The sequence below is a fragment of the Pelobates fuscus genome, chromosome 5 (assembly GCF_036172605.1).
Source record: "Pelobates fuscus isolate aPelFus1 chromosome 5, aPelFus1.pri, whole genome shotgun sequence".
NCBI lineage: Eukaryota > Metazoa > Chordata > Amphibia > Anura > Pelobatidae > Pelobates > Pelobates fuscus.
In genome coordinates this window covers 66,375,180-66,397,882 of record NC_086321.1, presented here as the reverse complement: position 1 = coordinate 66,397,882, position 22,703 = coordinate 66,375,180, and the positions used below count along the sequence as shown (strand labels likewise).

General features: G+C 39.4%; 1 protein-coding gene across 1 annotated transcript in view; it reads left to right on the top strand.

The window, feature by feature from the left end:
- The window catches only part of ZNF532 (zinc finger protein 532), a 36,639-nt gene extending 14,245 nt beyond the window's left edge, over positions 1-22,394 (top strand). Inside the window, exons 3-8 of the mRNA XM_063453955.1 lie at positions 1,853-2,029; positions 5,313-5,475; positions 10,059-10,343; positions 13,664-13,776; positions 16,248-16,389; positions 20,492-22,394. Of these exons, the coding sequence (XP_063310025.1) occupies positions 1,853-2,029; positions 5,313-5,475; positions 10,059-10,343; positions 13,664-13,776; positions 16,248-16,389; positions 20,492-20,986 (1,375 nt within the window). The 3' untranslated portion in view covers positions 20,987-22,394. The remainder of the gene's footprint in view (positions 1-1,852; positions 2,030-5,312; positions 5,476-10,058; positions 10,344-13,663; positions 13,777-16,247; positions 16,390-20,491) is intronic.
- The last annotated feature ends 309 nt before the right edge of the window (positions 22,395-22,703 follow it).

Genomic DNA, 22,703 nt, shown 5'->3' with positions numbered 1-22,703 from the left:
GTTAGGCCGACTGTCGTTGTGTGCCCTCTTTGGCGCGGGCTACTCGCCATGCGGCGTCCGCCATTTTGGTGCGGCCTCCGAGCGTTGGATCCGCACTGACACCGCCCGGCTCATTGGTGTGTCCGCTCACTGGTGGGTCCAGGGTGGGGACCGGGATCACCCCCGCCGGTCCAGAGGGGGGGGAACAGGGCCGGACCCCCTTAACCTCGTGCTGTGTTCCGACCGCTGGTGGGCAGGATAGCGGGATGGCGGCCGTCCATGCCACTCACCGCCCGAGCATTCCCCATCACGAGAGACGAAGGCATTCTCACCGAGGGACTAGAGCTGAGCTACAAGCCTCTCCTCGGAACCAGGGTGTCCCTTCACACAGGGCTGCCGTTATCGGTCGTTTGGTAGGTGTAGGATCCGATTTTAAGGAGAAAACTGAAAATTTTTGCAGGAGCTGTTCAGTTGTGCGACCTGCCAGCTTGGCGGTCCGGCCCCGCCCCCCGTCCAGCAAACTATTAACATAGCAGGGGATAAGAAAATCTTAATTAAACAGAACTTGCAATAAAGAAAGCCTAAATAGGGCTCTGTTTACAGGAAGTGTTTATGGAAGGCTGTGCAAGTCACATGCAGGGAGGTGTGACTAGGGTTCATAAACAAAGGGATTTAACTCCTAAATGGCAGAGGATTGAGCAGTGAGGCTGCAGGGACATGTTCTATACACCAAAACTGCTTCATTAAGCTAAAGTTGTTCAGGTGACTATTAGAATGCACATTCATAAAAAGAAAACTTTTCCTCGCATTTTATCTGGCTTGCTGCCAATCTGCACGGACCAGGATCTGAGTAATCTATCTCAGCCAATCCCACTCCTCCGTTTGTTCCCAATATAAATACTGTGCACATCTTAGCAATTCCATTTTATGTCAATATGTACGTCTGCACTCACCAGTAGTTTTGTTAATGAATAAATAAAATGAGAAAAAAAAATCATTAAGTCAGCAAATTAATAGGAGTCAATGTTTGGTGTGTATATATATATACATATATAATCTCAAACTGAGGAAGCCTGTACAAGTTTCCCATAGCTCGTACACAGTGTACATCTTACACCTGTGATATCAAGCATAATACATAGAATGAAGGAAGGATAATAGATATTTGAACCATAGCCTGTTTTATTATGGTGCATATATTATTTCTATTATATGTGCCATTTTATGAATATAATAAAAATGTAACACTCTTCACACCTTGACAGAGCCTAAAATGTATTTAAAGGGTCATTTACATTTTGGCACAATCCAGTTCTTAATGTCCAAACAATCTAATTTCTATCCAGTGCTAATGCAGATGCATAGATTCAGAGTTACAGAACACGGACTTGCACTTACTGAATCAGTTTTTGTTACCAACATGCCTGTCTCTTATGTGCCTGTGCCAATCCTTTATATTATACTGAGCATGACATTTAGTGCAGACAGATGCAAGCTTTTAGTGCAGCCCCATCTTGAAACAATAATCAAGCACGTTTTTCTTGGGCATCATTGGAGATTTTGCCAGTGCGACGAGTAGGTTACAGCTCTATACCAATACCTCCCACCATCTGACCTTATAATCCATGTTTTTGTTGTGGGTAGAGCTATTCAGCAACAGGAAGGGAAAGAGAACTTCCCATGCACTCGGAGATTTACAAATTAGATGTTACATTTTTAGGGCTTGCTTTATGCCAGTTCCTGATATTTACATTTTGATTGTGTTTCTCCTAAATTATTAAAAGACTAAACCGAAAACATTGGAACTGCCTCAATCTAGTGAAAGAACCTGCACGGTGAATGTTGGTATGATTAAAACCATTTTTTGTTTTAGGTGTATACATTGCAATGTGGTTTATTCAGAAACGGCAGCGTTGAAATGCCATATTCAAGGATCCCACTGTGAAGTCTTTTACAAATGTCCGATCTGTCCAATGGCGTTTAAATCCGCACCGAGCACACACTCCCATGCTTACACCCATCATCCTGGTGTGAAGATTGGAGAACCCAAGTATGTGTCTTCAAATGTATTCTGTACTTTACAGCAAGCCTTGCATTTATAGTAGCAAACTGTTTTTCTTTTTATTCTTTTTGTGGTGGAGAATTGAAGTCTCTGTTTTCCTCTGATACATGAAAGAAACACTCCTAGCTGAAGTTATCTCCTCATTTGCATGCATGTTACAGAAAATGTGTTAAACAGACATTTTTGATAAAATACATTTAAATTGATACCTCCGAATGTCACGTATATGCAGCAAATCTTTTGGCCCAGCTGCATGTACAGTGATGTCTGGGGGTCTCTCAGGTACTCCTGTTTCTCTTATTGATATAAATGGAAATGCTGAACACATAAACCCTGATTAGATGCACTTTTCATAAAATGTGGGCTTTCGTCCATTCACAACAGCTTCTCATTTGTATTATTTTGTGAATAAAAAGCAGAATTTTCATCTTTCTGTTCAACCTCTGATTGAAGTAAATTTTGTCATAGGGGAGATGTTTCCCCTAAACTGGAAATAACACAGCTGTATTTTTCCTTTTGATTGTCTCTTGTGGTTTTTGCTTGTTATATATTGTACGGTACACCTGGCACTTTTGAATAATATCAAGATTTTTTTTTTTATGTGATATGTTCCATCAGATGCATTAATGTATATTGTCTAATATAGAACTAAATGTCGTTCAATTTATGCGACTGGAAAGCAGCATACAGTCCTTACCTGTTGATCTGTCTATTTAAATATAGTTTGCATTACATGAACTGGAGAAACTGGCCGGGGACAATTAATGCCTCTCTAGTTTTAATTATTCAGTTGTCAGGTTTACAGGAAACATTCGACTACAAATGTTCTTAGAACATTAGTGTGCTAATCACCGTTTTAGTTATTGCACTCCTGTGTGGTATAATAGACTCTAATTAAAACAACCATTGAGAATGCTTTGTGCACAGAGCAGTTATGGGGCCAGCTTCTAAAAGTGGAAATGTTATTATGGAAATCATTGGAATGTTCTTGATACTAACTGCATTTTATGAAGGTTCCATGTTTGCTTTTTTTTGGACATATCCCCCCCCTCTGAAGAATAGTGGTGAAATAGATTTTTTAATCCTATCTGTTAATGCCATGAACTTGTAGAACACTGATGACTGTTGGTGTCTTAGTGTACGGCCGGTAAAAGACCATCAGATCTAAAAGTACCTAATCTGTTTCCGTTGACATGCAATCCTCACATAGGTGTTGGATGTCAATGTCAGTTGTTGAAATGGTAATTGTACTTGTGTTTTACGGGGAAAGAGTGGTAGGCAATGTTGATAAGCCATTTTCTCACACGTCACTAGTTTTAAATGTCCTCTTTCTTGCGTGAGTAGCTCTCTTATCAGTAATGTTCTTTAGCCACATTGCTGTTGCATTATTGCAAAAGATAATATTTTATTATCTTCTTATATTTTATTTAAAAAATTTCCACAAAGTCATCAGAAGTGTTTCTAAAGAATAATTTTGCGTTGACCGAACCTTTTATCGCTCAGTTAAAACATTTTTACTCTTAAAACCTAAGGTGCTAGTGGTCGGACAAGTAACACAAGGCAGCTCATTTATGTTTCATTGTTTCTCGCCTTATAAAATATGCAGAATGTTGAGGAAAGTGCAGAGGATGGAAAGAAAACAAGCCGATTTTATTCAGAAATTCTACTGTTTGCAGGGAAAAAAAATTGTGAAAAGAAAAACCGCATTCTGCTTTTAACAGAAATCGTGACATTGAAAAGCTGCATTAAATTCTTAGACCCACATGTTTGTTAACATAGTTTTTTATGTATTTGATTATTCAATGAAATGCTTCTACTAAAACTTGTATGTGATTTTTTTTTCCTCTCAAAACCTGTTCGGGAAGTTAATTTTATTACCCTCTAGTTTTACCTGAACTGCAGAGGTTACATAGTGTATTAATAAAGACAATAACATCTCTTGATAGTGTATATTGGTATGTGTATAAGGGATGCATATTATGGTTACCATCTTGGGCACTTTAGGACAAAGTAACTTGGCATTCCGTCTTCCTGTATTAATGGAGTGAAAACTTGGAGATGACTTCCTAATCTGATCAATGCATTAAAGTCCTCCCTTACCCCCTTCCTTAACGCACACGTGTCCAGCTGCTGGGTGTCTCTGTTTTGTAAGGAGCCTTGTGGACACCCACTTCTTTATTTTTTTTAAAGACATTAAGAAATTCCAAATGCATCATCTTGAGGCTTGGTATTGCCGCTAACATCATATATATAAACATATACATACATATAAAAGACACAGATACCACTTTGTTTGATATAACCATTGAATTATGGCAAAAGGTGGGAAGTTAATGAACCAACAAATTTTCAACTAGCCATTTTAGAAGTGATCCTGTGAGGAGAGATGAAGATGGGGGGGGGTGGCAGTGCTGAGGAAAGTGTGATTAATTTAAGTATATCCCCGTTCCCTTTTTCTCGTCAGATGTGATGTAATATCCGGAGGATCTCTACAAACAGAGAGATCCACATATGACAATACTACTTTTAAACAGTAATACTACTATAAATAACAAAGAAAAGAGTTACTGGCACACTATCCCAAATCTCTATGCATATTTAAATAAATGAAGGTTTTTAGTATCAGTCCAATGGCCATTAGATGTAAACCCACCCACCATGTCAAGGCAAACCTGTTAGGTGAGTCCTACACTAACAATTTACATTGCTTCCTTCAACTTCAGGTAGTGTAGGACTCACCTAAGAGTTTTGCCTTGTCGTGGCAGGTGAGCTTCCATCCAATTGACATTAAAGTGATACTAAAAACCTCTAGTTATTTAAATATACATATTTGGGATAGTGCGCAAGTAACTCTTTTCTTTCGTTTTTATTGTATGTTTTGGGGCTGATGTGTACTATGGTCATTGCTGCCGCCCAGGAATCGTGGGAGTTTGAGCGTAAGACTTATCTTTGTATACTTCTACTACTATACCTTAAAAAAATAGTGTCTAATTAGCAAAACAGAATGTTGAAAAAAATATTATCCTGTTTATTTATAGATTTATTTATATTGAATATAGAATTTAAATAAAATCTTCCAAGTAGTAGGGCCACAGTGGACCACAAGCTAGCATATGCTGCACAGTGATCCTGTCGATGCAAGACATACACAAAGTATACAAGAGTTTGGTGATTAGTGAATATTTATTACATAAAGTACACTTTCACTCATTTAATCGTGTTTCTTTCTAAGCCAGGAATTATGTAGTAAGCAAAATGTTTCTCTTTTTAGGACTATATACAAATGTTCCATGTGTGACACAGTGTTTACACTCCCGCCGTTGCTTCATCGACATTTTGATGTGCATCTCGAGAACCAGAAAGTGTCCGTATTCAAGTGTCCAGACTGCTCGCTGCTGTTTGCACAGAAGCAGCTAATGATGGATCACATCAAGGTATGATAAGATGTATTCTCTACCCCGAGAAGCTGATATACTCCTATTGCTTTATTGGGTTTGCAGGAGGTGTGTCAATTCCGAAACGTGCAGATTATTTAATAACCTATATCGAATTATGCCATTAAAAAAATATTTTAGCACAAGACCACTGCATTTTTACACTAATTTCTCTTTTTTAATGTAGAGATACATTACTATAATTTTAATTACTGTGGAGCTCCGTAATTCACTTCTATTTTCCAGAAAAAATCGGTGGAGGATTTGGATCACAATCCTTCCAAGAGAGGAACAACATGGCAAGTCTAATATTCTAAGGGCTCATCACAAACATCCGAATAATCCCCAATTCTTTTTATAAAAAAAAAATTGCACTGGTTCTCTGCATTTTTGCTGGGAATTTATGTAAAAATTGATAATTAGCATAATATAATATTATTAATTGCATTATTTCCTTTTGGAACAGGGTTTGTATGAAATTAAAGTTAGTGTCTCAGTTCCTGTTTTTTATTTGGTGTGATAATACCCTGATGGGTCAATATTGGACATTTGATTTGGCTGAATCAATTTGTCCAAAACAAATTATTGTGTCAGCCAATTCTGGATTCATTGATATGGTGTTTCGGTTTGAATGCATTTCATGAATGCAATTACTTGGGAGAAGAACATTTGGTTGAAACAAAATTTTGCGGTACACTGATCACAGATCAAGTATGATAAAGTAACCAATAGATGTAAAAAGTAGGATAAAGTAACCAATAGATGTAAAAAGTGTGATAAAGTAACCAATAGATGTAAAAAGTAGGATAAAGTAACCAATAGATGTAAAAAGTAGGATAAAGTAACCAATAGATGTAAAAATCATGATATAATATAGTAGTGGCTCACTTTATTAATTAACCTTATTAAACTAAAATTAAAGCTAAATTGAAAACAGAATTGACTTTTTTAATTTAAAAATTCACTTTGAATTCCTGGCAATTCCTATTAATATTTAAAGGACTACTATAGTTACCCAGACCACTTCAGCTCAGTGAAGTGGTCTGGGTGCCAGGTTTTAACCCTGCAGTTGTAAACATAGCAGTTTCAGAGAAACTGCAATGATTACATTGCAGGGTTAATCCAGCCTCAAGTGGCTGTCTTCCTGACAGCCGCTAGAGGTGCTTCTGCGACGCTGAATGCAAAAATCACATCCAGCGTGCAGAACGTCCATAGGAAAGCATTGAGAAATGCTTTCCTATGGGCGTTTTAATGCGTGTGCGGCTCTGGCCGCGCATGCGCATTCCGCTCCTCTCGGGAGCTGACGTCAGAGTGGGAGGAGAGGTCACCAGTGCAGAGGGAGCCCAACACTGGATTAAAGTAAGTAACTGAAGGGGTTTTAACCCCTTCAGCGCCAAGGGAGGGGGGCCCTCATGGTGGGGGGGACCTAAGGGTTATATAGTGTCAGGAAAAAAAGTTTGTTTTCCTGACACTATAGTGATCCTTTAATAAGACATGAATAACACATACATGGTATGGAAACAAAATATTCATTGATGGCACAGTTTGTATTTCACCTGGGGTCTGGCTCTCAGAACCTCATCACCTATTGCATATTTTGTAGCTCTATTATAACACTAGTGTTCTCAGCTTCAAGCTTTGTTAAGAAAACAAAACTCACTTGTATATTTGTGTCTAATTTGTTCCATTGTTGTCAACCCTGTACTCAAACTTTGCAAAGAAAGTTTATTTGTTTTTAGTGATAATTCTAGTTTTCTTTTTTCTCTGGTAATCACAGATAGTCCAAATGTTTATATACGACTGGTAGTTTACTTCCTCTAAAGCAAGTAGAAGCTGGGGTACCTGTGATGTGCTCTTAGTATTTATCTGTTTATCGTACTCTCAGAGCCTAGCTAACCAACTAACTTACGGTAAATGTAATAGAAATACATAAAGTGAGACACTGTGCTTTCAAATGCCTTGTCCTAATCTTGTCTACAAAATACAGTAATTTGATCTTTTGTCAATCTTAACTAACCACTAGTTAAACTTATTTTGCCTAATAGAAATAGCAGATCCAATAACGGAATGAGTGGAGTATTGATTCATTTAGATTCCAATGTTATCACGTTGCAAGTGACAGAATTATTTACTAAAGTTGGAATTCAATTTGAATTCATAATGTGTTTAAAATTTAAGGCCAGAGAAGCTGGATGGGGAGCATAGTTTGGCTATTTTGACCTTATATTTTAAACCCACTTTGAATTCACCTTGAATTGTCACTTTAGTGAAAAACCCTGTGAGTGTGAGTGCACTCCTGATTCTCCTATAAATTGTTACTTTTCTAATTGACAGGATTCATTTACAAAAGGGCTGTAACAATGTTTTTCATGGAAACATTTCACAGATCTTAGTTTGGTTTTTGCTTCACTTATTATGATTATTATTATTATTGCCACTTATATAGCGTCAACAGATTCCGTAGCGCTTTACAATAGTATAAGAGGGGGAATTCAACTATAAATAGGACAATTACAAGGAAACTTACAGGAACGATAGGTTGAAGAGGAACCTGCTCAAACGAGCTTACAGTCTATAGGAGGTGGGGTGTAAAACACATTAGGACAGGAAATAGCAATCAGATAAGGTGGGAGAGAAGCAGAGCTGAAGGAGAGAGTAGAGTGCTGCCCTTTAGGAGAGAGCAAGAGACAGGTATGAAAGGTAGAGGTTACTCTGAAAGGCCATAAGATTTCCTAAAGAGAGAGGTTTTAACCCCTTAAGGACACATGACGTGTGACATGTCATGATTCCCTTTTATTCCAGAAGTTTGGTCCTTAAGGGGTTAAGGCACTTTTTAAAAGATGCAAGACTAGGGGAGAGTCTGATGGTGGTAGTCAGGCTATTCCATGGGAAGGGAGCAGCCAGCGAGAAGTCCCGGAAGTGTGAGTTGGCCGTACACATGCGAGCAGCGGACAGGAAAAGGTCACGGGCAGAGTGGAGAGACCGAGAAGGGGCATACCTATGGATCTGTGAAGAGATATAAGAGGGGCTAGAATTGGTCAGTGCTTTATAGGTGTGGATTAGCACTTTGAATTGACTCCTGATCGATACAGGAAGACAATGTAAGGACTGACAGAGGGGTGAGGTGTAAGAGGACAGACTAGAGAGGAAAATCAGTCTCGCGGCAGCATTCATTACAGACTGTAGCGGGGCATTATGACTTGTGGGAAGACCTATTAGGAGAGAATTACAATAATCAATGCTAGAGATTACTAGAGCATGGACAAGCTCCTTGGTAGCATCTTGTGTAAGAAAGGGGCGGATGCGGGCTATGTTTTTAAGATGGAATCTACAGGATTTGGCAACATACTGGATATGAGGCTTTAAAGGTGAGGTCAGAATCAAGTATGACGCCAAAACAGCGCGCTTGCAAGGATGGACTTGTGTGGATACAACTAACCTTAAGGGAGAGTGAAAGAGAATGATCAACATTAGGAAGAGGAAAGACAGGGAGCTCAGTTTTAGAGAGATTGAGATTCAGAAAGTGGGAGGACATCCAGTCAGAGATGGAAGAAAGGAGAGCAGTGACACTTTGCAGGACGGCTGGGGAGAGGTCCGGGGAGGAGAGATATATCTGGGTGTCATCAGCGTACAGGTGGTAGTGGAATTCAAATGAGGGTATAAGTTTGCCAAGAGAAGCAGTATAAAGAGAAAATAGAAGGGGACCAAGGACAGAGCTTTTGGGGGACTCAAATGAGACAGGACGAGGGAGGAGGTATCATTAGAAAAGGAGACACTGAATGAGCATTGGGAAAGATAAGAGGAAAACCACGAGAGGACAGAGTCACAGAGACCAAGTGATTGAAGAGTTTGAAGAAGGAAAGCATGATCAACGGTGTCAAAGGCAGCAGAGAGGTCAAGCAGAATTAGTATGGAGTAGTAGTAGTGGCGTTTAGATTTAGCCACGATTAGGTCGTTAGTAACTCTGTGGAAAGGGTGGAAGCCAGATTTAAGAGGATGAAGGAGAGAGTTGGAATTGAGGAAGTGAGACATACAGGTAAAGACAAGTCTTTCCAGAAGCTTTGAGGAAAAATGGAGCAGGGATATGGGATGATAGTTAGAGGGGGAGGACGGGTCAAGAGATTTTTTTTTTTCAGGATAGGTACTACAGTGACATGTTTAAGGTCAGCAGGGACAATGCCAGAAGAGAGAGAGCAGTTGAAGATGTGTGTTAAGGAAAACACAAGACAAGGGGAGATCTGATAAGGTGAAATGGGACAGGATCGAGTGGACAAGTGGTGGGGTGAGAGGAAAGGAGAAGAGCAGCCATCTCTTGTTCAGTAGCCGGGGAGAAAGTCTGAAGGGTAGGAAAGGCATGATCTACGTGTGGTTGTGAAAGAAAACTGCAAGTTCTAACGTAGGTTCAAAATTACTTTAGAATTTAAAATTAGAATTAAAAAAACTGAAAACAGAGTTGACTTTTTTATTTTTGAATTTCACTTTGAATTCCTGGCAATTTTTCTTAATATTTCATAAAACATGAATAAAACATAAATGGCGTAGAAACAAAATATTCCAAGTTAATCACATGTTTTTCTTAACAGTCTATGCATGGAACATTAAAGAGTATTGAAGGACCTCCAAAGTTTGGACTAAATCTACCTTTGAGCACGAAACCCACTACTCAGAATTCTTCTAGTCCTGTAAATGAGGAACTGAAACCTGTTAATGGTGCAGAAAAGCCAGAGAAAAAAAATGCCAACCCTGAGAAAAAGACTGGTTCATACCGCAAGAAAGCTGCCAACCCTGGGTGGACATGCTGGGATTGTGATCAACTCTTTAATCAGAGAGAGTTGTATATATCACACATGAAAAAAGAACATGGAAAGGTAAATGGGCTTTTCATTTCTTGGTCAAGTCATGCTTCAGAATTGTATTTGAAATGGAAATCCTGGAAAATAAAGATAAGAATTAAAGATAAAATAAATCTTGTATTGGTTAACCCCTTAAGGACCAAACATCTGGAATAACAGGGAATCATGACATGTCACACATGCCATGTGTCCTTAAGGGGTTAAAGATATATTTGTAGAATTGTGTTCTTCTGGAATATGGGTGCTGCAAAAAACTTTATTGTGGTTAGAGTGCAGTGCAAGGTTTTAAAGCAGGAATATGGGTAGCGCACTGTTCTACAAACTTACTGGTGTGGCACAAGTCTGTGTAGGGGGAGTTAGAGATACATCTCAATAGGTTGGTTGTTTATTAAGCGCAAGGCCGGATAAGACGGGGGCCAGATAGGGTGTGTTTTGTCATCCCCAATGACAAGCACTCCCCATCTCAAAGTGGGCATGCTGGTTCAATGCTCTTCCAGGGCAGACCATGCGCAGAGCTCCATAAATGGGATACCAAGAGACAAAAATGCCAGGAAAGAGTACTGTGCATGTGATTGGAGCCTGCTTATGGGATTGCATGTGTGAAGAGTGAGCTGACTGTTGTGTGGTATTGTGTTAATAGGTTGGTTTCAGTCATGTTGTGTTTGTGGTGTAATGTGATGTATGTGTGTCCAGGTGCTGTAGAGAATGTGTGTGTAGGGGATGTAGCGAGTGTGTGCATACAGGCTGTAGTGTAGTGTGCGTGTATAAGTGATGTAGTGTGTGGAGGGGTTGTAGAGAGTGTGTTTAGAGAATGTAGTATATGTTTGCTTACAAGTAATCTAGTGTGTGTATGTCAGAAATGTAGTGTGTGTGTAGGTGGTGCAGTGTGTGTGTGTAGGGGATCTAGTGTGTGTTTGAAGGACCCACAGTGTGTATAGGACATCTTGTGAGTGCGTGTAGAGGATTCAGAGTGTATATAGGGGTGTAGTGTGTGTATATGTATAGATGATCCAGAGTTGGGGATCGTGCTGCCATCCCTGGTAGTCCTAGTGGTGAGTGAACTATAGCCTGTGGGCCATGGCAATGCTCCGGATCTCGCGAGAAGAACCCGGCGGAGCTGCAAGATAGAGCTCCTCCGGGACCTCCTCTCCCTCCCCCACCGGCATCCTCATTACACTGCCTGTGGGCCAGTGTGGGAGATCTTTGATTTCCCCACCGGCCCGTCATGGAATGCAGCAGGGCCGGTGCTCGGATAGCGCGGCCCTGCATGGACCGGCCAGGGAGATCCTGTGATCTCCCCTGCCGGCCTCGGCCCATGGACATTGCTCCTGACTAAGAGTGCTCTATGCTGGCTAGCGGATGTGCGATGAAACTCATCATGGCAGTTTGCCAGTTCTGTGTGGGAGATCTTGGATATAAACAACTTTTGCAAGCATTTTGCTGTTGTTAAAAGTGTATGGATGGACGGTATGATTTCTGTGAGAACTCTCTGCCTACCTTTTCTGTAAAAAGAAATTAGAGAGAAATGTATAAGTAATAAATCATAGTAGCCTTTCTTATGGCTATTGTGAAGTGCGGAAAAACCCTCTAAAACTCTAAGCATCAAAGCAACTTTAGCTTAATGAAGCAGTTTTAGTTTCCAGACCATGCCCGGGCAGCCTAACTCCTTAAATAACTAAAATTAAAGAGTTAAATAATGTTGTTTATGCAGCCTGAGACACACCACTCCAGCTATACTAACACACTCCCGTGCACACACCTAAGAAAGTCTACATTATTTAGCTTCCCTTGTTGCACAGTATGTTTAATTTAGAAGTTCATATCTCCTGCTCTGTTAATTGCCTGTTACAGCATGCAGTAGCCTCCTGTGTGTTATTAAAGTTCAATTAATAGATAAATGGTGTGTTAAAATGGCTAGTAGAATTCTGGAATAACAGAAGAATTAGCTATTTATGTTACCATACAAATGTAAAATTGGCACGTCAATTTTACAACTGCTTTACTTAAGTGCTTCTTAATATTTTATGAGATGTTTTCTCAGTTAAAAAGAAGTAAAAACACTGAAATGCAAGCGAGACAGGGGTCTTCAAGTGAAGTAATTCAAACTCTTTATATAAACATTCAAATTATTTTCTTCTGGATGCACTTTTTGTAAGCTCAGGATGTCCTCAGATTCATAGCTGTACTAAGAGTTGTCTCTTCTCCGTATTACCATCCTACAAAAGCATACAAATCGCATTTTCAGGAAAAGGCTTTGGCATGTGTGTGCAAAGTATGGTATTCAGGAAAATCGAAACCAAGACTTCTATCTACTTAGATAAAAGACTAAAGGAAATGAGAAGAATTTATCACCCGCATAATATAATATAAAATACATAGGTGGGTGGGATTACAATAATATTAAAATTAAAAAAAACTGAAAAATCTCCATAATATTTTTTTATGATTTTAGGGTTACTTCCGGAAGGTAAAGGGATCACAATTAGAGGTGATCCCTTGAATAGTATATAGCTCTACAGACGGTATGTTCGGTATCATTGAGAATAAAATATATTTGACACTATTTTCACAGAAATCCCTCTCAGTAAAATAATGGCAAGTGCTGGCCGGGATTGTAACTCCCTGTAATCTGAGGTGGACCAAGACGTGTATGTCCTAGTTCCGCCCAATATTAGGTCACCAGAATCAAGAAAGATGATCAGTGCTTTGTTCACTGTTCATCACGTAAATAAATGCACATATCATGCCATTATCAATACTTGTCCAGGTCTGCCTGAGATTAGTGTTACACTCTTAAGCAGTATATGTTGCCATTTTAATGACCGGATGAGAAATAGCTGCTGCCTAGGATTGTAACTCCCACTAATATCCAGCAGCACTGGAACGTGTAATTCCCTAGTGCAGATCCTAGTATAGTCTTCTGATGTATTGCTGGCCTACAGAGTGATAGCTAGCTTTGTCACTGCAGATGTATGAGAACTGCTGGTTTTCGCAAGGTTGGCTATCACTAGTGTACGTGCTTTATTTGGAATATTCGAAGTGCCAGTATTCCAGAATCATAATTCCTTTATCTGGGTATGCCAGAGACTGATACATTATATGAAAGGCAGTGAGGTGAACATTTTCCACATTACAAACCAATGCAACACAGTTTAATTACAGTTAAGGATTCATTTATTTTCATTAAGCTAGGTACTGGTTCTCAATGCTCCTTTTCTTTGTCAAGTTTGTGGTTTGTGTATGTGTTTAAAATGTGTGCGTACACCTCCAGTTGTACTGATTATTTAGGCCTAGTTAAACATATATTTTAATTTTTACGTTAATCTTTCCTACAGCAAATGAAGAAGCACCCGTGCCGCCAGTGTGACAAGTCGTTCAGTTCTTCTCACAGTCTGTGTCGGCACAATCGTATCAAACACAAGGGAATCCGTAAAGTTTATGCCTGCACGTGAGTTCTGCTTTTCTAATTGCACCACTTCAACATCAACCAAACCTACATGTCTGTATGGTCGTCATACGCCTTCTTTCCACATACCACTCTGGGTCCAAGTGCCAAGTTATGTATTTTGCAATATTTCCATTTAAGTAATTCTGCATTGAGGATTACAATTTATTAAATTATTTATTAAACCCTTGCCCAGTTTTGCAGTAATGAGGTAAATGGTTTTCTAATAGTTTGCCCTCTTATCTGCACCCTGACTAGCTCCTGGACTCCTTTCACGGCTGGTGACGACATGTTTTCAGTTTTTGTAGAAGCCAGAGGTCAATCCAGTCACCATTCATTGGCTGAAAGTGGCAGCTTGACCGTTTTCAGCCAATTAATGCAATTCTGTGCATGAAAATGTGCACAGAATTGACATTCGCCAGCCCTGAACTCTTGTCCTGCCCCATGACGCTGCAAGAGGTGGAGTTACACCTTACGCAGAAGAAGGTGTTATTTTCCAAATGTGCAGCGTTTCATAGCAAAATGCTGCACATAAAGACTTCATGCACCATGACCCATTCAAATTGCTGAAGTGGTCAAGGTGCTTGGAATAACAGATTATTGGTAACTTCCCTATTTCTAGAAGGTTTAAAATCACCTCACTCAATCATATTATCATTCAACCCAACTCTTGCTCCCGTCTAAAATCTGCCTTATTTAGCCACTTGATTTGTCTAGTTGTAGGTAGCTGAAGCTTAATCAAATCTTCCCAGTAGTTTAAAATGTATTTCTTGACCCTTGGCATCCAAAAGTCACAACCTATTAAGCATTATTATAAATGGGAATTTTATTTTCTAAATGTATATACTTCTTAATTGTCACAAATTGTGCTGGACAGCCTTGAGTTGGGATCTAGGTCCACTTACCTCCATCAGGTACTTCATGACAATGATGTCTGTGTGTTGTCTGCACGGCTTTACCGAAGCACATACTGAATAACCAAAGCTCTGTACAAATTGGATCAATTAAACATTCAATTAGCAAATATGACTGGACAAAATTATAAATAGAAGCATATGCAAATTATCCAAATGTACAGGGGTATAAGGAAAGGCATAAAACCACTAGCACTTTGCTACAGAGCACTACAAGAGCACGCCAAACCCCTAAAATTCTCATACATGCACAAATGAAGGAGGAAATGAACACTCAATTCCCAGCTAAACAGTTGCTCAGAGCAATGAGGGATACCAAACAAGCGACAAGATGCATTGACCACATAGAAGAAACCTTATATATATAAGGTGTGGATGAGATGTTATATGACACCACACAGATTAGCCCATATTCTTACCAGTGTGACCCCAAAATGCTGGAGATGCGAGGACCAGGTGGGGGACCATTTTGGGACAATATAAAACTAGTGGTATTTAAACTATCAGGGATTTCCCTTCCACTTTGAATAGAAATGTATATCTTAAATATGCTACCTGCCCATATAGACAAATCAATGAATAAGATCATCATTCACGTTCTGATAGCAGCTAAAAGCAGTATAGCCACATTCTGGAATAATAAACACCCCTCCCCCTGATGTCAATGGTGATGGAGAAATTAAACTCCACAAGAATTTATGAGGAAATGAGCCATAGATTGCACCACACTCTACGGGTCTATGAATTCATATGGGCCAAGTGGCGTCCAGGCTCATGCTAGCTAGGCGAAGTACTTGACCCACAGGGCAGCTAGTCATACAATGCATTTCATACATACAAGGGCAGGAACATGTTATTGGTCCTACATGATAACGGGTAAATGGAATGCTGATTGGATATGCCGTACATTATGCAGTGACTTTTATTATTGTTCTGTTCTTCATATGTTTGTTTTCTTATGTAAGCTTTCAATGTTATGTATGCTCAGCTGATACCTTCAGATTAACTCCAGTTTACTGGATGCGTTCTACAGGAAACACGATGCTATGAGGTTTATACTGACCACCAACATAATAGGTTTATTAAAGGGCAACTTTCCATCACAGAAAATACATTTTAAAAAGTGTATGAATAACATAAAGTAATACTGTGAACTGTATCCCTAGCAAATGACTAGTGGGCGGGCCAAGCCGCTAATTTCCTGATGTATATATGTACGCATGATCACATTGGAAAGCTGACATGTATGTACCCTGTTATGGTGATTGTAAAAATTCAATAAAAATGATTTATGAAAAAATAATAATATTGACAGTGACAAGAGGCGAAGAAGGCCCTGATCAAACATCCTTATTCTAATATTTTGGCATGGGCAGAGAAATTCTGTGTGACTTGGCAATACAAAGAATAATTGCTCCTTCAGTTTTATTTCTAAGAACTTTCTATGTGTAAATTTTAAGAAATTATAATTTCTATTTGCTATTAACAACACCTATTTTTATGGTCAGTTTTTGTATCTTATTTGCTTATTAAAGATTTATTAATCCTTCTCCTTACCAGGCATTGCACAGACACAAAACGGGCGTTTACCAAGCGGGCGATGTTGGAGAAACACATCCAGCTCATGCATGGTATCAAGGATCCTGATGCAAAAGAAGTCACAGCCACAAATAAAGCCCCTGCAAACAAGGTGGATTCTAAGGTAGGTTCACCAAAAGTTACTGTAGATCTCTTAAATACAGTGGAAACAGTGTATAAATTAATGTGGCTTATATTGTCATAACAATCTACTTCTTACAGGCCCTTAAAGGGACACTAGAAGCACACAGACCACTTCATCTCATTGAAGTGGTCTGGGTGCAGTGACCTTTTCCCCTTAACCCTGCTGCTGAAAACACTGCAGTTTAAGAGAATCTGCAATGTTTACATGGCAGTGTTAAGACTGCCTCCAGTGGCAGTCTACCAGTTTGCCACTAGAGCCTCTTCCTGCTTTATCACAAAGCTTAACTCCATGAAATGACGTTTGACATCCTCACACTTTGGTTCAATGCTTTCTTATGGGAAAGGCCTAATGTGTGCGCTGCTCGCTGCGCATGTGCATTAGGCTCCCCCTTGCGCAGATGTCGGAGGAGGTGGAGACAGAGTTATCACCGAGGGATCATTGTGCTGGAATCAGGTAAGTGTTTAAAGGGCTATTTAACACTTTGATTGCAGCAGGGGGGAGGGGATACAGGGGCAGAGGGACACTGTAATGTAAGTAATACAGCTTTAAATTCCCTATAGTGTTGCTTTAACTGGCTAAGGATGTTCTACTCATATCGTGGTAGCATTCCTATGTGTATCTGCTGAAGCTAAATATGGAGGACATGGTGTCAACTTGGGGTCCATAGAGCAGATTGTCCCTAAGTCACTGAAAATAAGTTGTTAAGCTTCCATATTTTTAGATGGGTATCTAACATTGGGGTTGTTTGTCAGTCATCATATCAGACCGAGCACATATAGAAGGTTTTAAGGCAGATTTAATTAGAAATCAAACATTGTATGGTTTTCCAATAAAATCTGCCTTAACACCACCTGTATGTGCCTGGTCCATCTTTCTTCATTATTACTGACATGCTGGGAATGGTCCACCTGGTCTGCAGGCACTACAGATGGAATTTGTTTAGCGAGTGCCACTGCATTTATGCATAATCATCATAATAGAGGCAAATATTAAAATACATGTGCATCTTTAGAGATTCATGCAGTTTTAAACTCGTACCTCTCAACTGTCCCAACTTGGAAGAAAGTCACTCATTTCTGTCAAAAATCCCTCTGGTCCCTCTTATCTATCCTAATGTTCCTCTTTTCTGTGATCTCCATATTGTTGGTGTGTGTGAGTTTACAACAGAGCTGTGCAGCAATAACACTCCCAGTAATGTGTCTTTAATCTACAATAAATGTGTTTAGAAATCAGTCTGTGTAAATAAGATACATTGTTCGTGTTCTAATAAACATTTTACTTGCATAAATTGTTAATAGTAAGTCGCCTAAGGGTTCTCAAAGCAGCCCTGCCCCTGGCTACACCCCTACTCACATCTCTAAAATTAAAGTCTCTCTTTGTCCATTTGATATGGTGCAAAGTATGTACACTGACAGTCGTCCCACAACTAAACATTCCCCAAACAATCGCTGGAATAAGCCAAATGCTTTCCTCCGAGTTATGGAGATTCATGCACAGGAGATGGAATGTATTCTTTAAGATATATGCTACTTTATTTTATTCTGAAACGAAATGCAGTTAAAACTTTTTTTAAAAATCAAGGGAAAATCAAGGGTAAAATACAGATTTTACTATTTAAAAATGTAAAGCAGTTTGGATCAGTGACTCTATATTTAAAATTAAGTCCGTTTTTTTGTTTTTTTTTTTTAAATCTTTCTTTTATTTTGGCATTTGCGTTATAGGGTACAGGATAAAAAAGGAGGAGGCATTGTGGGGTAATACAAGTTAATGAAATCAGGATGGTGTGTAATACACTCCCAAGCAAGGCTGCCATATATTTTTTTTTTTTTATACTTCAAATAAACAGAATAACACATACAATTGTTTAAGAAATGGGTGCAAAGAATAATTAAAGATCGCTCAAACAGTCGTTTTCGTGTGCACAATATAACAGATCACTCAAGCTATGTGCTAAACAACTAGATGTGGTACAAGCTAAATTAGTGTGTCTAAAGCGGTGAGGCACATTAGGGTATCAGGCTTGTGTCATTAGACATGTATGCCTGCTCAAATATGTTAAAGGTAGGTGTCATAGCTATGAGGCACAAAACTGAACAGGCAATATGTCGCTACAGTAGTTGAGTATCAGGCTAATTGCCACCATGGAACACACATGTTATGTTATGTTGGGGGTGTCTGCAGTTCTGGGGATCTACATTAGTTATGATACATCAATAAGCAGACATCCATTCATCTCTAATAGTGTCCACTTATGAGGGTCTAGCGGTGCGGTTCCCCTTAGATGTTGGTCTGGTTGGAGAGCACATTCCCAGGCCCTGTCTCAGGTCACGGTGCGTTTCGTCAGCCAATCCCCTCCCATGTCATTGTGAGGGTTGATACTTGGAGAGTCTGTAGAGTGCGGGTGCGAAGGCAGCAGAGCCTCCCCTTAGCACCAGGCCCTGTGTGGGGTCTGCATCCTGGTGCCACAAACTCAGGTGCTTGTAGAGGCTGAGTTTTTCCCTGCGGGGGCGCCTCAGAGAGCCGCGGTGTTTCGTCGCCGCCAGCTGCAGTTGGGCCTCCAGCGATGTGGCCGATGCTGCCGAGTTAGCCTCCTGGTGATCCCCGGCCCGGGTTGGCGGTCGGTGTTCAATGTTGGTGCAGGAGGGTATGTAATGCCCGGGACAGGCTCGCTCCGCCTCCACTTCCCCGACCCCGTGATGTACCTCCGTGTGTCAAAGGGAGCCTTGCGAGGAGTTGTTCCAGCTTTTCCAAAAATAGCTGGAATATCAAGTCCAGGCTTGTGGGTTGTGGTTGCGATGCTTCCGCCATGTTGCTGGGCCCGAAGCATCCGGAGCCCAGGCCTGAGTGGGCAGCTGCGGTCCGTGCAGTTATGTGTGTCGCTTTGGTGGGGACCGGGATAACCCCCACCGGTTCATAGGGTGGGGAACGGAGGCTCAAACTTTGCCTTGCTGCGTGTTTTAGCAGCGGGAAAGCGGCCGTCTCCCCCACTGCCGCCATGCTTGTAGGCCGTAATCCCGGGAGGGTCGGAACCGGTGCAAAGATCCACTTGTGTGGTGTCATCTTGCAGGTCTCAGTGTCCTCTATCGCTTAGAAGCCTCAAGGAGCCCGGTCACAGCCTCTGTTCACCGAGAATCGGCAATAGGTAAGGTTAGATGCCGGAGCAGCAGCAACATGTGTCTGCTCCGCTCTGCAGTCAGGCCCCGCCCCCGAATTAAGTCAGTTTTTTACTTGTGCAACTGGGTTATTAAAATAACGATATGAAACAATTTAAATCTGTATGATTCCAGCTCTAGCCCCATTACATTAGAATATCAGACTTTGTATAACACATGCCATGCACACTTACAGATTAACTATTATGACTCGATTAAAGACATATGTAAAACCTACCTTGGTCAATTACTTTTATGTACTCCTGGTATATTAAATGACTTTATAATGCACTATTTGAGGCCCTTTGTCATTATATTCTCTGCTATTTGAATTGATATTTGGAGAGATTGCAGCCCAATGCTAATATTGCCTATTAAAAACATAAAACTAAATGCAATCATGTTGCAGTTACTGTTAGAGCAAACAAGATATTAATTGTAGTCAGTGGTTTAATGTGCTTCCCATTGTGTAATTAATTGAATAATTTTGAGTTCTTTGTATATTAGATTATTATATTACTCATTCTCATTATCTAGCAAATACTGAACAATAAATATTATACACTTATATATAAACTTGATATTTTATTTTTTTACTGCTAATGTCATTTACTACTGTACGTTATTTAGTAAATAAAGATTAAAAATAAGTAAGAGTTCGTGTGCCAAGTGCCTAGGATTCAGGGATTTTGCAAACATGTAAGAAAAAGTTGACTTTTTATTTATTTAAAACTTTTAAATACATTTTTTTTTATCCAGATAATAAGTAAAAATGAGTGGCAATATCCATTCTGGGCTGGTAAATAAGTTTAACTCTCTCTAAGACACACATACGTAATTTAAGAGATGGTGGGAAATAAGTAGAATAGAGGAGCGGTAGTAACAGTCCAGTAAATGAATAACCACATGGAATATTTCGTACATTGCAGGTGCCGCCCCCAAAGCGTAAATTGGAAGAACCAGTTTTGGAATTCAGGCCCCCTAGAGGAGCCATTACTCAGCCACTGAAGAAGTTAAAAATTAATGTCTTCAAGGTCCACAAGTGTGCAGTGTGTGGTTTTACAACGGAAAATCTCCTTCAGTTTCACGAACATATCCCCCAGCATAAATCTGATGGCTCCTCGTACCAGTGCCAGGAGTGTGGTCTCTGCTATACCTCCCACGTGTCCCTTTCCAGACATCTTTTTATTGTTCACAAACTTAAAGAGCCTCAACCATCACCCAAGCAGAATGGTTCTGGAGGAGACCATCAAGAAGAGAACAAGTCTAGCACGTGTAATGAAGTAGCAGACAACATCACCTGCGGCAGAACATGCAAAGTCTGTTCAAGGACATTTGAAACTGAAGCTGCCTTAAACACACACATGAGAACTCATGGAATGGCTTTCATCAAATCGAAAAGGATGAACTCCACTGAAAAATGAGAAGTTGATGATATCCACACCATCAAAAAAATAACATGTTAGATTATATCTCCCACAGGCCTCAGCTAGTTGTATTTCATTGGCCTACAAAGACTGAGCACCACCAAGTGAGAGGCCGTGTACATTGAAAGATGTTACCCACGCTGACCCACTAGACTGGGTTTTGAAAGACAACCGAGTATGTTTTTAGCTGTTTTGTATTGTTTTATCTGTGAAGAAAAAAGATATCTAAGATTTAAAGAACTTTATGAGTTGTGGCAATATATGGTTTCATTGTATCTTACACCTCGTTATTAGGATACATTCTTGTTAATTATAAAAAAGCAGTATTTGACATAAAACACAAAACAAATGTATATATTTAATAATTTTATACTCTTTGTTACTTGCTTGTGCTGACGTACACTTCAATATGACATGTTTTTAGTATATTTTTTTTTATTTTTTTATTACATGTGAATATTAACTCCATGAGAATGTGCGCCAATATGTTTTCCATCATGGAAGAGTTTTATGGTGGTACAAATATATGCTTATTGTTATTATTTTATTTCATTCCTGTGCTGAAAAAAGCTACAGGGTAGGAATTAAATGTGTTTTTATTTATCTGTATGAAGAATAGGCACACACACAAGTTATTTTAGTTTGAAATAGTGATATTAATTTCAGCATTTAAACCACAAAGTGCTGTTTTCTTCTCCTACAAGGATCCCCATTTTCTAAACTTTTTTCTATACTTTAGTTTATATTAATTGTGAACCAGTCCATGAATAATTTATAAACCACTGTGTTAGCATTCACACTTATGGAAGCTGCTAACACAACTCAACATTTGTAGCTTAATAATTCATTACTAGATAATCCACTATCCTTTACAATATGACTATGGCATTTCATTTATGTTATCATATGGGTATATTGGTAAAATTACCTTTGCTATGAATTAACATAATTAGTCAGAGATTAATATAGACCGACTCCCTTGGAAAAATATATGTGATTCATTTTGTTCTTTTTTTTTGTCATTTGAGAGGACAGACGTGTGCATGTCAGATTCACATCTAAAATGTATTTTCTTAAATTCTTTAAATATGTATCAGACTCATGCATAGAAAATAGTACATTGTCAAGATCATGTGCAGTCACCTTTATGGTACAGCCTGCAATCCAAAATTCATGCTTTTATTGTAGTATTAGATTACTCTAAACATGTATAGCTTGGAGGAAAGACGAGGCAGGGGGGATATGATAGACTATATTTAAAAGAAGAAAAACTACCACAACAAGAGGACATAGTCTTAAATTAGAGGGACAAAGATTTAAAAATAATATCAGGAAGTATTACTTTACTGAGAGGGTAGTGGATGCATGGAATAGCCTTCCAGCTGAAGTGGTAGAGGTTAACACAGTAAAGGAGTTTAAGCATGCGTGGGATAGGCATAAGGCTATCCTAACTATAAGATAAGGCCAGGGACTAATGAAAGTATTTAGAAAATTGGGCAGACTAGATGGGCCGAATGGTTCTTATCTGCCGTCACATTCTATGTTTCTATTACTGAGTGGGAAGACTGTAGGAGTAAAGAGGCTTGGATGTTTAGAATGACATGAGACATATACCATCCGAATTAATAGGCAAAACCTTTTGACAAATTTAGAATCTTAAAAACACACAAAAAAAGTATTTAGCACAAAAAAAGTATTTCATGATCATTCTTTT